This window comes from Pelodiscus sinensis, chromosome 14 (genome assembly GCF_049634645.1).
Source record: "Pelodiscus sinensis isolate JC-2024 chromosome 14, ASM4963464v1, whole genome shotgun sequence".
NCBI lineage: Eukaryota > Metazoa > Chordata > Testudines > Trionychidae > Pelodiscus > Pelodiscus sinensis.
In genome coordinates this window covers 38242547-38264297 of record NC_134724.1, presented here as the reverse complement: position 1 = coordinate 38264297, position 21751 = coordinate 38242547, and the positions used below count along the sequence as shown (strand labels likewise).

General features: G+C 44.0%; 1 protein-coding gene across 7 annotated transcripts in view; it reads right to left on the bottom strand.

Annotated features, from left to right (window-relative positions):
- Positions 1-21751, bottom strand: part of NEO1 (neogenin 1) — a 304427-nt gene that overhangs the window by 52275 nt on the left and 230401 nt on the right. For all 7 annotated transcript variants that reach the window (XM_075897560.1, XM_075897561.1, XM_075897562.1 and 4 more), the window contains exons 9-14: positions 18079-18233; positions 10828-10976; positions 9862-10000; positions 8102-8151; positions 7036-7180; positions 3704-3814 (exon numbers count right to left, since the gene is read on the bottom strand). In XM_075897560.1, coding sequence (XP_075753675.1) covers positions 3704-3814; positions 7036-7180; positions 8102-8151; positions 9862-10000; positions 10828-10976; positions 18079-18233 — 749 coding nt within the window. The remainder of the gene's footprint in view (positions 1-3703; positions 3815-7035; positions 7181-8101; positions 8152-9861; positions 10001-10827; positions 10977-18078; positions 18234-21751) is intronic.

The window sequence follows — 21751 nt, the reverse complement described above, 5'->3', positions numbered from 1 at the left end:
ATATTTCCATGATGTTATATTGGCAAACAACATGACACATTGTCAGCAGCGAGGGATCTATGTTAAACACATGGCAACGTGTAGGCCTAAGGATCTAAATTAGGTGTTACCAGTCAAGATGATGATCTTGAACTCATGGTGGACCGTTCCCTGAAAACATCCATTCAAATGTGCAGTGGCAGTCAATAAAGCTAGCAGAATGTTAGAAACTATTAGGAAAGCATAAAATATCATAAGGCCACTATATAAATCCACAATAGGGGCACAGCTTGAATACTGCTCTTATGGTTACTCCATTTCAGAAAACATCTCTGAGAACTGGACAAAGTGCAGAGAAGGACAATGAAAAAGATTAGGGTTATGGAACATCTTCCTTTCAAAAGATTAATAAGACTGGGATTGTTCGTCTTAGAAAAGAGGTCTCAATAGGATTCAACAGAGGTGTGAAGAAAAGTGAATAAAGACGTGATTTTCACCCCTTCACATAGCACAAGAAGCAAAGTCACTCCATTACATTATTAGGCAGCAGATTTGAAACAAACAAAAGGAATTATTTCTTCACACGATGCACAGTCACAACCCGAGGAGGTTGTTGTCAGGGGATGCTGTGAAGACCAAAAGAATAACTGGGGTAAAAAAACATTAGCTAAGTTCTTGTGGGATAGGTCTATCGTGGGCTATTAATCAAAATGGTCAGGAATCCAACCCCATGCTCTGGGTGTCCCTAAACCTCTGACAATCAGAAGCGATGGCAAGGTGACATGGCGATGAATCTTCCAGGAGCCAAGGTGAGAAGAGTACACAGCCGCTTTAAACAAAGAAGGAGCAATAAAAAGGAAGGTGATAAAGAGAAAAAGGAGAGAAATGCTAACAAACAATTAAGAAAAAACAACAAATGGTCTGGTAGTACTTGATAGACTAACAAAACATGGAGATGGCATCATGATAGTCTATCAAGTGCTACCAGACCATTTGTTGTTTTTTTTTCTGTTACAGACTAACTCGGCTACCCCCTGAAGCTCCTAAACAATTAAGAGCTCCTAAACAATTAAACTCACCCTAGGACTATGACCACATATTACACTGACATTTCTGTCTGTGGCTGTCTTTTGTATCTCTTCAGCTCCCTAAAGCTGCCTGCTAGCTGGTGACTCTCTCAAATGTGGAGCTTGTTAGATACGGTTTCAAAAATCTAAAGCATACTGCACTTACTGAGTTGCCTTTATCGTTGCAGCAATTCATTGTCAAATAATGTCAGAAGATTATATAAGCAGGACCTCACATTTATTGATGAAGTCACATTGATTGTTCTTAGTCACTCCTGCTTTCCAAGATATCTCCACACACGGTCACTGAATGCAGTTCTTGCATGAAGTGATCAAGTGACGTGTTTTAGAAAGAACAGCTTGCTTATCAAACTCAACTGCAATCGGTCAGATTCTAGACAGACCTAAAATGAGTCCTCATTTCACACTCCTCCCCAGCCCCCCTCCCAGAGTGTCAGAATAGAATCTTTAAAAATCATCTGGAGGATTTATTTTTAAATGGAGGAGAACATGGGTCTAAATTTCCTAGATTATTGTGAAAATCTTAACCTAACTGCATTCTCAGTCAAATGCCCTTTCCCTCTCTAGACTATAAAAAGGAAGAGGTGAGAGAGAAAGAAGTTTAAAAGAAGAAAAACCCTGTCAACTACAGACTAGTCAGCCTTACCTCAGTCCCCAGAAAAATCATGGAGGGGATCCTCAAGGAATCTATTTTGAAGCACTTAGAAGAGGGGAAAGTGATCAGGAATAGTCAACATGGATTCACCAAGGGCAAGTCCAACATGGATTCACCTGACCAATCTAATTAGCTAATATGATGCGATAACTGGCTCTGTGGATATGGGAAAGTCAGTGGATGTGATGTACCTTGACTTTAGCAAAGCTTTTCATACCGTCTCCCACAATATTCTTGCCAGCAAATTAAGGGAATATAGATTGGATAAATGGACTGTAAGATGGATTGAAAGATGGCTAGATTGTCGGGCCCAACGGGTAGTGATCAACGGCTTGATGTCAGGTTGGCGGTTGGTTTCTAGTGGAGTGACTCCAAGGATCGGTTTTGTTTAACATCTTTATTAATGACCTGGATGACAGGATGGATTGCCCCTCAGCAAGTTTTCAGAAGACACTAAGCAAGGGGGAGAGGTAGATATGCTTGAGGGCAGAGATAGGGTCCAGAGTGACCAAGACAAATTGGAGGATTGGGCCAAAAGAAATCTGATGAGGTTCAACAAAGGACGAGTGCAGAGTCCTGCACTTGGGAGGGAAGAATCCTAAGCATCGTTACAGGCTGGGGACTGAATGGCTAAGTAGCAGTTTGGCAGAAAAGGACCTGGGGATTATAGTGGATGAGAAGCTGGATATGAGTCAGCAGTGTGCCCTTGCAGCCAAGAAGGCGAATGGAATATTAGGTTGTGTTACGAGGAGCATTGCCAACAGATCCAGAGAAGTGATTATTCCCCTTTATTCGGCACTGGTGAGTCCACATTTGGATTATTGCATCCAGTTCTGGGGCCCCTGCTACAGAAAGGATGTGCACACATTGGAGAGGGTCTAGCGGAGGGCAATGAAAATTATTAGGGGCTGGAGCACATGACCTATGAGGAGAGACTGAGGAATTTAGGCTTATTTAGTCTGCAGAAGAGAAGAGTGAGGGGGGATTTGAGAGCAGCCTTCATCTTCCTGAAGGGAGGTTCCAAAGAGGATGGAGAGAGGCTGTTCTCAGTGGTGACAGATGGCAGAACAAGGAGCAATGGTCTCAAGTCAGTGGGGGAGGTCTGGGTTGCATATTTGGAAAAACGATTTCACTAGGGGGTGATGAAGCACTGGAATGGGTTACCTAGGGAGGTGGTGGAATCTCCATCCCTAGAGGTGTTTAAGTCTCGGCTTGACAAAGCCCTGGCTGTGCTGATTTAGTTGGGATTGGTCCTGCCTTGGGCAGGCGACTGGATTCAATGACCTCCTGGGGTCTCTTCCAGCCCTAGGGTTCGTTCTATGATCAGGGTGTGAATCTAATTTATCACAGAATCTTATTGTTTCCTTTATCCACATTTATCCACATTTTCCCCTGCTCTACTCGGTCTTCTCATTCATTTCACCGTGACTATAGTTGGGCCTCAGCCCTGCAATGTAAACATGTGGGCACACTGCGGCACCCACGCACAGCTCCACCACAGGCAACAAGACACCCGCTAAGTTTCATAACACTGTATAAATAAAATATATTATCACACTTTTGCTTGGTGAAGGAACAACTTTCTTCCCACTTTTGTAGCGTGACAACATGGAGAGTTGAAGTCAGTTACCCAATTATGTTATTTCTTTTCAACCGAAATCACATTATTAATAATTGACATTGGTATTACTCAGTGGGGAAGACAGCCCAACACACAGAACTGAAAAGAAAGGCGAAGTATTTACAAATTTTTAGGCCAATTTCTTGACAGGAACTTTACTGCATTTGTGACTACTGCTATTATTATATATGAATAATATGAATAAAATGAACATGTCCTGTTATGCAATTAGAATACGTTAAACCCAGCTCAGCAACATGCTGTTTGCTTTGGGAAAAAAAATCTGTCAAATTCTGTAGTTACCCTGTCCATGAATTCTGAAGTCTTTAAAGTCACGAATATGCTACTTATGGTCCTTACCATCTAGATCACTCTCAAAAGTTTCTGCTGATATCCAATCAGTTGCTGGTCCTGTACCATTGCTTGTTAAGGCAGCCACACGGAAACTGTATTCTGTACCTCGTTCAAGACCTAATGTAGAACAAAGACACACTTTATTAAAACAGGAGCTGTAATGGTGATCATAAAGAACCACAATTTGCAATTAAAACATCAACAATCTCACCATCAGACTGACAGTAAAAACTCATGAATATAGAAGTAAACAAGTGGCTACACACACCGTAGCTGCTGTTGTGACATTGTTTGGATCAAGCCTGAACCAGAGCCAGCGAGCTAGGTGCATTACGTTCTGGCCTTTCACCCTTGAGATGGCTGTTGAGTACAAGCTGAGGTGAGGAATGGAAATCAGCACTACTTGCAGTGAGACGCCAGTTAGTGAAATTGACACAAATGATTGTGTAACAGCCAGACTGAGACAGCAGACACCCAGGACTCTGGCACTTCCCTGTAGGTCACTAGCAGAGCAGCAGGAATATAGTTTGCAGCACCTGACAAATGAACAAGACTGCTTTTCAAGCTAGTGGCACAAAAGAAACCGCCACATTACTATTAGTGCCATCTGTAGAGTGATCAAAGTATGTAGAAGGTAAATTATTCATCTTAGATAAACATCTACAAGCTATAACCAGAGTAATGGGAAGATAAAAGTGTATCTTTACTACTACAATATCAAACAAATATAAATGAGAATACCTATAGTTACTTTAAATGGCACAGTGGTGGGGTTTTTTGTTTTAAAGAACATAAACCCTTACTGACAGGGCTTGAAAAACACATGTTCTGTAGGCAATTATTCCATAATTGTGCACTTGCTCTGAAACACCTGGTATAGATCAGTGTCACGGACAAGATACTGGATTAGCTAGACCACTGGTCTAATCCAGTGTGGCAACTGCTGTGTTTTGGGAGCTAAGAAGTCAAGGTGATATCCAAAGAGCTTTAACACACCCATGATGAAAAGGATAATGCACCATCTTGGAGGAAATGCTCCAAGGAAAAACAAAGCTTAAAAATCCCCCAAGGATAAAAGCTCTGTGGTACAATTAAAGTAATATTAGTTTCAAAGATTAACCAATTTTTAAATGAATACAATACTAGAGTAAAAACCTGTTCAAAATCACTTTCGTTATTTGCAATTTAGTTTATTATAATAAAAGTTTAGAATTTAAATTATTTCTGATATTTTACGCTAATACAGTTGTACTATGCAGTGCATTCAATTTCAGTTTTGTTTATAAGCATCTAGCTGGAGTTACCTGGCGTTGCTCGGGGCAGGCGGTGGGGTCCTGCAGGGGGTGCTCCGTGAGAGGGGCAGGCGGGAGAGGGCGAGCACAGGACCTAGGGTGGACGAGGTGGCCCAGCTCACGCCCAGGGCTGCAGGTGCCGCAGGGGATAACGACCCCACCACCCACCCTGAAACTTGTGCCCCACTACCTGCTGCACCATAGGGCCGCGCTGGGGGCTCCCGTCTCCCGCAGCAAGCAGGTGCTGGGCTCTCCTCTACGCGACCAGGATGCTGCACTGGACCCCGGGCCACTCCTAGCACCGCCACCGCTGCCTCCCCATAAGCCCCCCCCCGCTGCGCCTGCAACCGCCCCCTAGTGGCATCCGTGAGCTCCAGCCCACCGCTCAGCAACCCTCGGCTGCTGCATGAGGGGAGGGGCCTGGGCTGAGTGATATCATGAGTGGGAGGGAGAAGGGGGCTCCCCTACCCCGGACACACCTGTGCAGTGGAACGGCCTGGTAGAGGCGAGTGGGGCAGCTGCCGCTTGGAGCACTGCCCCTCCCCTTGCACCTCCACCGCCAGCCTTAGTGAGTGACTGTCCCCACCACTTCCTCCGGGAAGCCGCTTCTCCCCGCACTGCCAAAAGTACTTAAAACCTTCTCCTGGTGGAAAGGTTACCCCGTGCCGTTTGGTTGCGGTAGCTCTTACAGTGCCCCAGTTATTAGCGCACAGACAGACAAACATTCTCCTTTCTAGATTAGATTTCTAATCACTCCACTTTACTATTTTAGACAACAAACTGTTGTAAAGTCGGGGTTACGAGCACTATTTTTAAAGGCGTACCGCTCCTCTGAAAATTTTACACTAACATGTTAAATGATGTTAAGTTTTTAAAATTCTGATTGTTCTGACAGAGTCCATTTAACTGCACTAGTGCTATGGGTTACATGCTGAATTTCCCTAATGACAGGAGTAAGACAGGTCTGAAACAAAATAAGAGTTCCTAATAAGGATGTAAAACCCTGTTTATTTGGTTAGTCAGTTAAATGTAATGTTTAACCAGTTAACCGATTAAAGTGGGAACAGCCGGAGTGGCCGCCCCTGGCTGAGGTGCACCAAACCGTGTCCGCTGAAGACGGGCTGCTCTGGCCACTCTGAAGCACTCCCTGCTGGAGCAGCCCTCTGCCCACAGCAAGCTGCTCCAGACTCCTCGGGTTAACTGGAACTGGTAAGCCCTTAAGGGGGAGGCTTACCGGTTAACCATTTGCATTCCTAGTTTCTAAGTCTACTTTGGTTTGGCTTTACATGACCTAAACAAAAGCTTGCTCCACCCTAGAGAGTCACAGCACTACTGAAACTCACTGGGCACAGACTCATCAGATCTAGGAGCAAATCATGCCATTTCCCTTACGTGTGCTCACCTAGTCAGGGTATTATTTTCAGAACCCTGTGTGGCCAAAAAATGTGTATTCACATCCAGCCTGTGATCTGCAAACATGGGCTGCAAATATCAAGTGACTATCGGCAGATGTGCACAGCTCTAAATATTTTCTCTCTTATAGCAAAACCTGTAGCTGGCTAGTTGTGACACCAGAGATTCAAAAATCAGCAAAATCTTACGAATCACTACACGCTGAGTGTCCCGATTCCTTCTGCTATGCAACACATTCAGAACAATACTTCTCTCGACAACTAAAACCTGATGCTGGTACTTTCAACACAGCATCTCAAAATTGTTCACAAAGGTTCCACGTTACAGAGAAGGAAGCAGAGGCTTAAGGACTTGCCCAGTTCACACAGCAAGCCAATGGCAAAATTCAGACTAGAGCTCAGGTCATGACTTCAGCCCTGCACTCCTTGCTGTCCCAGGCTGCCTCCAAACATACCACAATTAACTCATGTAAACCCCATTTCAGGTCCTCTATAAGGGGTAGGTGTGTATGGAACCTGGCTTTCAAACCCACCATTCCCAGACATAATCAGGACCTACTCAGAGCCTGATGATAGGAGCTTGGGGGAACTGTGGCTTCTTTCTGTTTGGACTGAATGGCGTAAGCTAGCTTACCTTCGATGAGCTGAAACAGCTGTGTCCCACCAATGCTCTCAGTCATGTCACTCTTACGAGATGCTTTGCGGTAGCGAATTTTGTAGCCAGTGATTTGACCATTGTGTGTTCCTGTAGGAGGGGGCTGCCAATGCATCATGATGCTCTACGAAAATTAAAATGCATTACAAATCACTGCCTCCCATCCAGCTAATCCGACTGCTTTATTCCTAATGCTCCATGCATTACGATCTTGCTTTAAATATTGTTCCATGCCCAATCCACAAACCCATACACACGCGCACACTAACACAGGGAAGACTCGGGAAAGAATTTATAACTCCTCTGCAAAACGTGTAATTCATTTGCAAACCCAACCCAAATGTTAGCACCTGACATCACAACAAATGTGCACCTGGGTCTCTTATTTTAAAGTCCCCAGAGGCTCCCTTATAATAATGCCTATATACACATCTGTTTGCACACACATGCATGTCATGATAAATCAAACACACAGGGCAGAGGTAACCACTGGGACACCTTCAGGCTTGTGTGTCTGAGCTAAACTCTTCTGTTCCACAATACGGAGCCTTTGTGCTTTGCCCTGGTGCTGCCGCTGTCCAACTCCCATTCAGCTACGTGCGCTCCTACTCCACAATGGAGCCTGTGCTGCTCCAAACCCCGGGTCGGAACTCCTCTAGTTTGTCAGCACATGCACACATAAATGGAAGGCAGTTGACACAGTCTTCTAGAGTAAGACGTGAGCCGTACCAACACTGACAAAGTGAGCCACGAGGCTGGGAGTTCAGGGCATGTAGGTTGGGGTAATCTGGTGATGTTCAGGAAAGAATAAGCCTGCCCTGAACCACAGTACTTGACAAATAGTACTGGACTGATCTGCATGAAGTGGATCAGGCCTCAGATCTGCAGAGGGGCAGTCCATCTGGGACAGGGAGTTGTGTCAGAGTCTGCTTGAGGGGTGGCGGGACTGGAAGGAAGAGTCTAGGGAGGCCTGAAATGTTAGTCTGTCTGGGCTCCATCTACTTTGCACCCACCTGTCAAAAATGGCAAATGAACAGTATCTTACCTTGGAATTCCGCACTTCCAGTGACAGGTTCTGGGGTGCAGCACTGGGGACTAGAAATGTTTGAAAAACTCTAAGTAACAGTTCCTCCAATACTGATCCACTGCATAAAACGCAAATCCCAATCTCTTGTTTAGACCATATGTTATATACTGATTAAATAGCTCTCACTCTATGATACACAGCAAGTGTGGAGCTAAGTGGGTCTTCTTTAACCTGAGTGCCTGAATCCAAGTAGCCTGCTAGTCAAACTTCCTGAGCATCTAGATTTCCCACTGACAACACTAGAAGAGACAGCTGCTAACTATCTTTTAAAATCAAGACATTTACTTAGATTCCTAATATTATGCATCCAAATGTGAAATGTTGGCCATATTCTTTATAACATGACATCCTTCTTGCTGAAGGAAAACTGGATACAAAAAGTGGCTCAGGTCTGCTTAGTAGTGGAAAATGAGGAGTTCTTTCTTAAATTGTTTAGTTAAACAGCAGCAACCTCAGTATCCAGACATTAGAATTAGGCTCTGAGAAAATGAAGCAAAGGCTGTTTAGAGAACCTCAGACCCTATTAGGCGCGGATTCAGTGGTGCAAGTCACATGACGTTATCCCAAAGGGAGAGCGGCGTCTCCTGGCATAGATGTGAAAAGCCAGCACAGTGGAAGGGGCTAGCGTGAGGCTGCAGCATAACCAAGCTGTATAGGTTGGGATCAGAGCATGCTGAGGACACCCTAGAGAACCACTGCATCAACGGAGCGCTCTCCTATGGCTCCTGTAGTTTATGATGGGGCCTGGTTAGACCCCCATGCCCATGCCTGGGTGGGAGCACAGAGGGTGTTAACCCCTGTCCTCTTTCACAAGGTCAAAAATAGACTGAGGAAGAAAACAAAATCCGAAAATTTTCTGCCAGTGAAGCCTGTTTGCAAATAGCAGGGGGGAAACCTCAACAAGGGAAGCATCCAAAGGGCATAAAGACTAAAAATCACAAGCATATTACAGAGCTAAGCAGTACAGGTAAAAGCCAGGCTGAGCAGTGGCCACGCCACAATTTTTGTAATGTATCCAAATTTACTTGCTTCCCTTTCTGATTGGCTTGACCGAAATACAATCATCTGCCTTTAGCAATAAATACAAACAATTTAACCATAGCCACGTGGGAACCAGATTACAAATACACAGTGTGTTTCCCAATCTAATAATTCACCTGTGAAGTTTGTTGTTTAAGGGGGGAAAAAGGAGAAGAAAAATGGGAAAATTTAAGAACAAATATGAAACATCAAAGAGTCATTAACTTATCAGAGCTGTGCTCCAAGTGCCACTAAAGAGAAGCACCTATTTATGCTGGGGTTAATGTTTATAACGTAAGATCTCCATCTTATGAATCATCTTCGCTTGAAAAACTGGCTTGCAATCAGTAAATTACAGAAAATAAAAAACCTGGAGTTACCAGCTTCAGAAGCATTCTGCATTTTTTTATCTAGATATTTCGTCTAAGCGTTAGCTCATGATGTGATCTGGAGAGTAGGGATATTAGGGAAATAACTGCTTAATTATTAGAAAAAACCAGATGTTCTTGAAGGTAGAGTAATTTCCTTCAACCCACTTGCAACCATCTCAAAGAAGCCCATTCAGAATGCGTGAGCATGTGCCCCGACCACGTCCTCATGATACAGTTTTGTACGAAACGCCTGCACTCTAAAGAGCCACTGAAGCAGAAGAGATCCCGACATGATTTCCGCAAGAAAATTGGACTCAAGCAGCTCACCATCTGACAGAGTTTGCGCAACAACATCTTGGGTGGAGACTCCAGGGCCATGTTTATTATAGGCTACCACTCGGAAGCTGTACTCTGTGTATTTCTTTAATCCATTAATGGTGAAGGAGTGACCTCCAACGTCAACATCCTATTCAGAAACAAAGAGAGACATGCAGCGCACTCCGAAAGCAATCTTGACAGGCCTGGCTCCAAGCAAGCGCAGCAACCTACTCAGGCTTGGGCCAAACCTCCGCCTCCGCAGTGACAGAGGGACAGCTGGTCCAAACCTAACCAGTCCCTGCGCACTGGGCTGCAGCCCCTGGAGTGGCGAGATGTGCGAGTCCCGTGGCTGGGAGCAGAGCCAACACAGCAGAGTGAGTCACAGGCACGCAAAAATTAACAGACAAATGGGAAAAACTGGAGTGCTCTGGTTTTTACACCACCCTGAGAAACCTGCAACCCAACTCAATCTGCTGCAGCAGCAGCATTGTTGCTTCTTCCATTAAACCCTAATCTTTGAGTCAACAAAGCTAAGCCCCTTGGGAGAAGTAAGTGGGATCCTCTGAGCTGAGCCACTGGACTCAAGCAATGGAAATATTTGCAGAGCTTAGATTAGCGATCACATTAAAGCCAGCAATTTAATTAGCTGTTCTGGTTTCCCTAAAAGAGTAAGTCTAGCTGCACATTTAGCAAGCCCTCAGTCCAAGTTAATATTGCTAACCTTAACTAACTGTAGTTGAAGTAATGTAACTGTTAAGTGTAGACTAGGCCAGAATGAGTCACGTAGCAGTTTGTTGCTAAGCGAGATGAGCTGGAGCGCGGAAAACTGCCTTAATTCCATTCTGTTCAGCTAGATATTTGGTTTTCTATAGCTCTGTTGTTTAACCCTTAATATGCTGGCATTATGCAAACTGCCAGTCAAATACCTGGCAAGATGTTTGGAGAAAGACAGAGCTATATAGAGAGGTGTCCTACCTGTTCATGATCTGTCCCTTTTTCCATGTAATACAGCTTGTAGTTCTGGATTTCACCGTTGCCTGACAATGGTGTGTCCCACGTGACAGTGACTGAAGTGGGTGAATTAGCATATGCTCGAAGGTTCGGTGCTGGACCAGGAAGTTGAACTGTAACGTAAACATGACACTAGTGTAAATTCACCCAACGTAACTATTACATTTGACATTTCTAAACATACTGAGGAAAACCCCAAAGCAATCAACCCTGAAACCCCTGCTTAAAACAGGTGTTCTGGGGAACTGAACAAACCTACGAATGTGACTGTATATTTTGAAGGCACAAGTTGTGCCTGCAATGGGAGTCCACCCTTCTGAAAACTTCTCTCCACATGTTGTGCAGAGACTGTTAGGCACATCTTACTAACAGCAAATCACACTCCACTCCATTACACCAGCTTTGTATGTATATCACTGCCCTGACATCAAAGGAGCTAAATAAGCATAAAGCTGGTTTTAAAGGAGGGAGATGATCTTCCAGTAATTTTCCACCCTCTTCCCCACTCCTTCAGTTTCAGAATACCTGAACTCCATTTCACAAACTGGCAGACAGAGATATGGGATTGTCTCAAATGGTAGAAAAACTCATTTTTTAGACTCATTATTTGCAAACCCTGCAGAGAACAGAGCATCTTCTGATTTCAAAAGTTCTACTGCAAAGGTACATTATATGTTGGACTTTTTGTACTGTGGTTTGGAGATATATTCTCAATGTACCTGCTCTCCTTTTCATGCCAAAACAGAACTTGCTTCGAAGAACACAGAAACATCAGTCCAGCTGGCATAACAGATGGAGCCTAATCAGAGAACCCCTGACACTAATACTTTTATTCCTCTCTTCCTCCAAAACAAACACAAATTATTCCATTCTTTGTATCACTGTGTGAAAATTTCATTTTCTGAGGCAGAAATCTGCAAAGGCTCTTACATTTACAACAAATGCTTTAATATTTGTAAACCACTTCCACACACTTTAAAAGGGATGAAAAATTCATGCTTAAGTAATTATAACATGTTGATTTAGCTGTCTTTGTGTAGTGCACATTCAAAGTATGTGCCCTTTCTATGCTCAGCTGAGGCAATTATGTGTCGAGTACAGGAACCAGCGGCAGAGGAGAGAGAGAAAACATGAACAGAACTAAACGTAATCATAACGATGTTCATAGAGTCATAAGAGATAAAAATTAATGGTCTGGTTTTCAGAGCTGTTGGAATTGCCCCATCGCCCACTAGGGTCAATGGGAGCTGCAAATGCTCAACACTTTTGGAAGAGAGGCAATAAAACTACATTTCAAACTGTATGACTACAATAAGCATCATTCTAAACAGCTGCTTGTTCTCTCCTGGACTGGGGACCATTACTGACATTTTGATCCACTTAGCCATTAGTGGCAGAGACAGCTCATTAACATCCAGACCCTCAACTGGAAATACAACAAGTGCCCCAGGAAACTCAGGATTGGACAGAGCAAGTTGTCACACTTGTCAGATTCCAAAATAGAAGTTATGCTTCAGGGAGAAAGTTTTGGCTTTCAGAACTGAAAAATGCTCTTTATCTTTGTGACTGACAATCGTATCTCAGTCTTTAAAAGCCAACCAGACTAAGGTAGTGAGACGGACTTTTGTATGTGTCTGTTTAAAGTAGTTTGTTTTCTGGGTTTTCTCTCTTACCCTCTTACTGGCAAATCTGTAAAATATTTTTAAAACTGAGTCTGAATACTGGGCTTTGCACTGTATTCTGTGAATGTTAACAGATGGCAAAGTTCTTTAGTCTCAGTGTAGAGACAGGACAGAAAATAATGCAACAAATCCATACATAATAATTTCATAAACCTATGTACTGAGACTATCAAACAGGGTGTCCAAAGGCTCTTCCAATTCCTCAGCCGGAAGCCCCAGCTTCGATGCATCCCTCATCAATTGTTCCTGTGCAACTTGGTGTCGTCCCAAGGAACTGGGAGTGGGGCCTTCGACAGCCTCAGCTGGCGACGATGAGGATGCTGCTGACGCTGCAGGACCTTCAACGTCCATTGGTGGTCCAGCAGGTTGCTCCTGGATTCTCCTTTTGCTCCAAAGCCTTGAGCGTCGGATGGGGTCGGGATTCCAAGACCACTGGCATGTCAGAAGCCAGGGTGAGGGATAGCTCAGTGGTTTGAGCATTGGCCTGCTAAACCCAGGGTTATGAGTTCAATCCTTGAGGAGGCCATTTAGGGATCTGGGGCAAAATCTGTCAGGGATGGTACTTGGTCCTGCTGTGAGGGCAGGGGATTGGACTCCATGACCTTGCCAAGGTCCCTTCCAGTTCTAGGAGATAGGCATCTCCATTTATTTAAAGGCTCCTGACATCAAGCAGGCAGTCTGGGAGGGTTGAGTGAACCCTAAGGGTTCTATGGGCATCAGGCGCTGGCCACTGGGATGGATTTTGGGGCTGCTGGTGTGGATGGCACTGCAGGCATTGCCACCTGTCCCGAAATCAGGGAACCCTGCCCCGTGGCGGAGCTATAACCAAACTGGTCGCCCCCAGGTAACAAGGATTGGGCGGAGCAGTGGCTCTTACCCCCCTCTGCAAACCACTGCGCCTGGAGGAAAACCAGTCTGGAGCGAACTGAATGTCTTGGTGAGGTGTTGGGAATCTGGGGACCTACCCCTTATGCCTCCTGACTGGTGCCGGGAGGTAGAGTGGGACCATGAGCCCATTGCCAGGAGGATCACTGTGGAATTTCTGTCTCAGACACAGCTAACAGGCTGGCGATTGGTGATTTCAGTCCCCCAGTTGGTCCTGTGATCTGTTCATGCGCCTCGATAGTTCTGGGGCAGACTACTGGCAAGGTGCACCTCTAAATCCAGCTGTTGGTGCCCAAGGCCTGACAACCGAAGAAGACTCAGCTGAGCCTGTCTCTCACTCTGACGTACGATTGCCAGATACTTTCACAAAAAATACCAAATATGGCAGGGAAAAAAATTGGTCAAGTTAGAAAAGCCCAAAAAACCAAAAAACCCAAACCCGCAACTGCACAAAAAAAGAATCACTGCCCATTTAAATCCTCACGCTCTCCCTGCCCCTGCCAGATGCCGCAGGGGAAGAATGTCTCAAGCAGCCTTCTGTCCCAGAAAAACAGAAAACACCGGACATTTTACATATTGAATATTTTAAATAGAAAGGCGGGGTAAAAATATTTAAATGAATAAATACAAATAAATAAATGAATGTCTGGTATTTTCTGTGTTTTGTTTTGTTTTTAAACAGGACAGAGGCCGCAAATACCGGGACTGTACACACCAATACCGGACCCCTGGCAACTCTATTCTCAGGCAGGACAGTTTTGGGCGGGCGGGCAAGCAGTGGTGACGTCCCAGTCGCGATGAGGAACAGTGCCGCTGAGGTGGGGACATACAGAGGTTCCAAAGCAGGTTTACTTTGGGACTGAGGCACCACTGGAGCTGGTGTGGGCAGCATCAGGATCTCCTGAGCTGCTTGCATGGGCTTCAGGCACTGACAGCAGTTGAAGCTAACGGGGGCCTGTACTGTTATCCAGAGACACAGGCAAGATACAGGATGGGCTGCACGGCTCAACCTGAATTGGGGCCCGACTTCTCAAAAGGGCATTGAGCTGCCCAGCACAGGTCTTGGCTCGCCTCCTGCTCCTTTTCCCCTTGCTGTCGCCTTCAGCTTCTTGGCTGGAGTCAAGGAATCACCAGCAGACACTCAGCACTGATGCCACAGTGCTCGCTGCCAAGTCCCATCACTGCAGCTTGAGTTCGGACTTCACCTGGAGCTCTTGCAGACAGCTGTCACGATCCCCTTTTGTCCTGGGTTTCAAGGACTTGAAAATATGACACTTGTCACTTATGTGCCCTTTACCCAAGCCCCTAAGATAATTGCTGTGGGGATTGCAAATGGGGCATAGCTTAAACCTGGGGACCAGGGTGTGCCCCATCTCCAGGCTGACGTCTGTTTGGGACTGAAAGACTAAGAACTATTACTAAGGGTTGCTGATGTAACTACTAGCTACATATAATTAAATTACAGGGTTAGTAAAGTTCCCAAGGACAGAGACCAAACAATACCAGCCGGAGAGCAGCCGTCCCAACAGTCAGTGGAGGCAAGAAGGATCAGAGTTGGGGGAGCTGATAGCTCCCCTTCCACAGCGGCACGTGTGCACCATCCCAATGGGTGCAGATCTGGTCCCCTGTGGATAATGCTGAAGGAAGAGCTTCCGGCACCAGTGCACGTGTCAAGCTCACATGCTGAATACGGAATGGACATAAGCACTTGAAGGAGAACTACGTAGTTTCATACCTTAACACGTTGGACTCACTTAAGTGTCTCCTGGACTCTGACTTCCCTGGGTTTATAATGCATTTCTGGGACAATTACAACACCCCAACAATAGAGGTTAAGTTACTCAACTTCATAGAATCATAGAACACTAGAACTGGCAGGGACCTCGAGAATCATCGAGTCCAGTCCCCTGCCCTCATGGTAGGACCCAGCACTGTCTAGACCTGCTCTTAAATATCTCTAGAGATGGAGAGTCTACAACCTCCCTAGGGAACTTATAGAATCATAGAATCATAGGACTGGAAGGGACCTCAAGAGGTCATCGAGTCCAGCCCCCCGCCCTCAAGGCAGGACCAAGCTCCATCTACACCATCCCTGACAGATGTCTATCTAACCTGTTCTTAAATATCTCCAGAGAGGGAGATTCCACCACCTCCCTTGGCAATTTATTCCAATATTTGACCACCCTGACAGGTAGGAATTTTTTCCTAATGTCCAATCTAAACCTCCCTTGCTGCACTTTAAGCCCATTACTCCTTGTCCTGTCCTCAGAAACCAAGAGGAACAAATTTTCTCCTTCCTCCTTGTGACACCCTTTTAGATATTTGAAAACCGCTATCATGTCCCCCCTTAATCTTCTTTTTTCCAAACTAAACAAGCCCAGTTCATGAAGCCTGGCTTCATAGGTCATGTTCTCTAGACCTTTAATCATTCTTGTCGCTCTTCTCTGTACCCTTTCCAATTTCTCCACATCTTTCTTGAAATGTGGTGCCCAGAACTGGACACAGTACTCCAGCTGAGGCCTAACTAGTGCAGAGTAGAGCGGCAGAATGACTTCACAAGTTTTGCTTACAACACACCTGTTGATACAACCTAGAATCATATTTGCTTTTTTTTGCAGCAGCATCACACTGTTGACTCATATTCAACTTGTGGTCCACTATGACCCCCTAGATCCCTCTCTGCCATGCTCCTTCCTAGACAGTCGCTTCCCATCTTGTATGTATGGAACTGACTGTTCCTTCCTAAGTGGAGCACTTTGCATTTCTCTTTAATAAACTTCATCCTGTTTACCTCTGACCATTTCTCTAACATAGCATAAGGTCATTTTGAATTACGTCCCTATCCTCCAAAGAAGTTGCAACCCCACCCAGTTTGGTATCATCTGCAAACTTAATAAGCGTACTCTCTATCCCTATATCTACATCATTGATGAAGATATTGAACAGTACGGGTCCCAAAACAGACCCTTGCGGAACTCCACTTGTTATCCCTTTCCAGCAGGATTTAGCACCGTTAACAACAACTCTCTGACTACGGTTATCCAGCCAATTATGCACCCACCTTATCGTGGCCCTATCTAAGTTATATTTGCCTAGTTTATCAATAAGAATATCATGCGAGACCGTATCAAATGCCTTACTAAAGTCTAGGTATATGACATCCACCGCTTCTCCCTTATCCACAAGGCTCATTATCCTATCAAACAAGGCTATCAGATTAGTTTGGCATGACTTGTTCTTCACAAGCCCATGCTGGCTATTCCCTATCATTTTATTACCTTCCAAGTGTTTGCATATGATTTCCTTAATTACCTGCTCCATTATCTTCCCTGGGACAGACGTTAAACTGACCGGTCTGTAGTTTCCTGGGTTGTTCTTATTCCCCTTTTTATAGATGGGCACAATATTTGCCCTTTTCCAGTCTTCTGGAATCTCCCCTGTCTTCCATGATTTTTCAAAGATCATAGCTAAAGGCTCAGATACCTCCTCTATCAGCTCCTTGAGTATCCTGGGATGCATTTCATCAGGACCTGGTGACTTGCTGACATCTAGCTTTCCTAAGTGATTTTTAACTTGTTCTTTGTGTATCCTATCTTCTAAACTTACCCTCTCTGCTTGTATTCACTACGTTAGGCACACCTCCAGACTTCTCGGTGAAGACCGAAACAAAGAAGTCATTGAGCATCTGCGCCATTTCCAAGTTTCCTGTTACTGCTTCTCCCTCCTCACTGAGCAGTGGGCCTACCCTGTCCTTGGTCTTCCTCTTGCTTCTAATGTATTTATAAAAGGTCTTCTTGTTTTCCTTTATGCCTGTAGCTAGTTTAATCTCATTTTGTGGCTTTGCCTTTCTAATCTTGCCCCTGCATTCCCGTGTTGCTTGCCTATATTCATCCTTTGTTATTTGTCCTAGTTTCCATTTTTTATAGGACTCCTTTTTTATTTTGAGATCATGCAAGATCTCCTTGTTAAGCCATGCTGGTCTTTTGCCATATTTTCTAATCTTTCCTACACAGCGGAATTGTTTGCTTTTGGGCCCTTAACAACGTCCCTTTGAAATACTTCCAACTCTCCTCAGTTGTTTTTCCCTTCAGTTTTGCTTCCCATGGGACCTTACCTATAAGTTCTCTGAGCTTATCAAAATCTGCCTTCCAGTTCCAATCTGAACTTATTCCAGTGTTAACTCCCAGTTAACGCTTTAAGCGACCTGCTGCATATCTACAGCATTGCTGGTTCTGGAATCCGAGAGGCATGAGAGATGAAGTAATATCTTTTATGGATCAACTTGTGTGTGTGTGAAAGAGGTGAGCTCTTCTATGGGTAAGCTTTCAAGAAGCAGAGAGCTCCTTTTTCAGGTCAGTATTTATTTGGAGTAGTCTATACTGTGACAAAATAGAACACAAATTCAAATATTTAAGAAATTTTAATATTTACTTTTAGTGTTAAGGCTCCATATACATTACAATAGTCAATTGATTTTTCCAAATATAAGTAACACAGACTGGCTTAGTATCACAATATGGAGCTGCAAGTGCAAACACAGCATGAGTTGCCACTCAGGGTGAGAAGAGGCCAAGAGAAGGAAAAGACCCAGCAGTTGTAGATCCAGGCCAAAGAAAGTCAGTAAGTGGAAGAAATGTTCAAGGCTTACCTTCAGGCTGAGTTGCCACCTTCAGTGGTACTGAGCTCTCTCCGGGGCCGTGTTTGTTTTGAGCCACAACTCTGAAAACATACACAGTCTCTGGCATCAGGTTTTGGATTGTCACTTGCATCTCTCCAGGGCGACTTGTATTTTCAACACGTTCCCTTTAGTAAATAAAGGATTTGGGCAGGAAACCAAAAGTACAGATTTAATATCGATTAGTAAAAGGATGGTACGAATTTAACAGACGCTCGGTTTGTACTAATCTAACACGCAATTGATAGGATTGATTGTATTACATTGATTACCCATTAATGCTAACATGCCAAAAGCATTGAAGACAAACAGCTTCTAATTTTGCAACTTCATTTTGAACAAACATAGCAAAGGAAAAGAGCTACATGGAACGCCTCGAGGTGAGATGAAGGCACTTTTAACTGATTCTTCGTAAGCAGTCATTCAAATTGAAAATTTGTCACAGAAGTTCAAAGTCCCAGAGAAAAGTTAAGAAGAGTTTAAATTACTTTGGTTATGAATTCAGAGGACCTTTTGTTAAAGCATCAGTTAAGAGTCTCTTTTGAGCTCAAACCTGATTTATTTCATTCTGGTATTTGGAATCTATTTCAATGTCCAAGTCCGTGTTGGCAGTGTTGTCACTTTCACCAGCAAAAGTTGATCCAATGAAATATATTTCCTTGCCTGGTGCCTCTAAGAATCAGTGCAGTACGGAATACACTTAGACCCCTGCAATAGCCAACATGAAGAGCCTAGTGATGGCCACTGGTGTACATTTAGGTTTCGGATGGAGACTCAAACCTCAACTTAAAATTTAACAGATTTTTTTTTAGTTCATGTCATGACCTCAAAGTAAAACTGCAGCCATGCCTATCAGCCCAGCAGCTGGGAAGGTCACATGATGAAAAGTACTTCCCCAAAGTATTGGCTTTTCTGAGTTTAGCTGTATTACTGAAAAGTGACATCACTGGACAGTGACAATAGAAAAAGCCCATAGTCAGACTGTACAGTTTTCCATCTGCTCTAAAGCAACAATTTTATTCAGTCCATGTGGGACCTGTGATATGTAAAGATGTGAGTGAGAGCCTTTGAAATTTATCCCAACTGGCTCAGAAGAGGTCAATCTGTATTATAGTTTATGTGAGGGATGTGTAGAAAGGACTCTTTAGGCACCATAAACACAACTATTGTTTATAATCACATGCAGTGCCGCACTTGAAAATCACATGCTCAGCAAAGCGAGTGGTAGTAGGTCCTGACCTTTTAAAATTTCATTAATTTGGGCTACGGTGGATGGGTGCAGGTTAAACAGACATGAAGAGAGTTTTTAATATTTTGCTGGAATTTCCCTCCCTCTCGTTGCTGGCTGGTTAAAGATGCAATACAGTTTTAATCCAGTGTGGGGTGTTGGGGGTTTGTAACAGACCAGTAGATGGAAGTAAAGATAAGATGAGTTACTTCCACATTTGGGAAACACGATTTCTCTCCTATGTGACCAATCAGCTCTCTGAAGACCTATAAAAACATCTTTAGACTTTCTAAATATAAATGATAAATATATAAAATGTATATACATTACACACACAGAGATGTTCAAAACAGCTGACGAAGTGGGTCTTTGCCCATGAAAGCTTATGCTCCAATACACCTGTTAGTCTATAAGGTGCCACAGGACTCCTTGTCGCTCTTGCAAAAGGGCTAGTTTCTCAAAGCTGACAATTATGAGCAAACATGATGGAGAGGGGGAATAAAAGCTAGAAAAATGTGAGTGAAAATTAGGAGTTTTAAGAAGAGTTGATTAGTAGGCCCAACCCCTCACCCCCCAATTCCATAATGAATAAAGAGAACAAGTTTGACTAAAAGCCCATTCTTGGTCAGAAATTTTAAAAAAGCAATACACAACAGATGGGAAACTGGAGAAATAGCTATAGCAGTTGATATAAATTAGAAGTTGCGAAGTGTAGAAAATGGATAAGTGAAAAATCCCAGGCTAGCAGGGCTACTGATAAAGCAGAAGGGGGGTTTATTTATTTGTTTAAAGTACATTAGGAACAAAAGAAATCAGATCAATGGTACAGGACTATTCGTGGATAGAGATTGTGATGGACTGTGCTCCCCACACTGGCCCTGGAAGAGCAGAATTAGGCCAAGGAGGCCAGATCAGTTAATTAAGCTGGAGGAAGCTCACTTGAGAGTCAGGCGGTGGCTCTCCCCTCCCCTCCATACAGCACTAGTGACACACACACTGTCAAGAAGTCTGGAGAAAAGAGCCACAGAACCGACTACGGGGCTGGAGAAAATGCCTCCCAGTGCAAGGTTTAGCTCAATCTGCTTATCTTATCAAAACCAAGATTAAGAGAGGACTTGATTTAAGTAGCATCATGGGGAGAAGATAATGGATCCACAGGGCTCTGTAATATAGTGGAAAGACTGAACAAGAATCAATGGCTGGAAACTGAAGCCAGATGAATTCAGATTTGAAGTCAGGCACATTTTTAAATGGCGAGGTTGATTAACCACTGGAACAAATCACCAAGGGGAACAGTAATTCTCCATCTCGCTCTCCTCAGCTGCAGGCTGGATGCCTTTCTGGAAGAGCTGTGTTAGCAACACGAGTGCTGCTTTAGCAACACGTCGTCACTCAGCTCAATCCATGGGTGACGGGGTGGAATGCACTGGCCTCTTGAGACTCAGGAGGTCAGACTAGCTGATCAGATCGTTCTCAATGTAACTCTGGGAAGAGTCATTTGTGTCCCCAGGGGAGAGCTGATCTGTTTACCACCCCGAGAGGCACGAATAAGGGACACAATGAGGTAGTTTTTCACAAAAACGTTCTGCAGGAGACCACTGGTACCACATTATACAGATCCTCTGGGCAGCATGAAGAGCCAAGTAATCGGAGCACCCTCAGACAAGATACTGAAGTTCAATCAATTGAGAGTTACAGGCTATATTCCAGCAGGGAGAACACATTACACATGCCAGAATATTATTGCAACCAGAGGGGCTAGTGCCCCCAAACTTGGCTAACATCTATCACAGGTACATAGTAGCAGAAAATGCTGCCACAGATGCATTCATGGTAGGAGAACAATATTGATAGTTGTCTGATCCAACTTAAAGTTGAAAGGAAAAGCTAACACCTGAAAACCACCAGCAGTTATTACTTTCATTTCACTTTTTGCCAGGCAGGTGTTTTAAAAATATCATTTAAATACTCTGTTTTGCTTGGAAAAGGCAAACTCTTCCACTCTGCAAATTAAAATAAGAGCATTATTATAGCAGCAGACATCAGCAACTGCCCAGTGCTTTAAAAAGGAAAATGTTCACACATTAATACCATATTCTCCCTCTTGATTAGTGCACTTGATTTAACTCTGCAGCAGAGGGCAGACCACTCTCACACTAATGGTTACCAGCTATTAACTCATTTGTACTGAAAAAAGTAAAACAAAGCTTCTGTCATTCAGTTTTCCCCTTTTTCTCCCCATTGCCTTCAGATCTTATTATGAAAAGAGAGTGCAATGAAATCAGTTTTCAAAAGAGATTTTTTAAAAGTTTCAGCTAGATTTGTGCCCAAGTAGAGACTGGTTTTCAAAACGGTTTTCAAAGCCATTTGTGTCTAAATCATAATGTTATGCTTTGCCTCAATTGAAGAAAAAGTCAT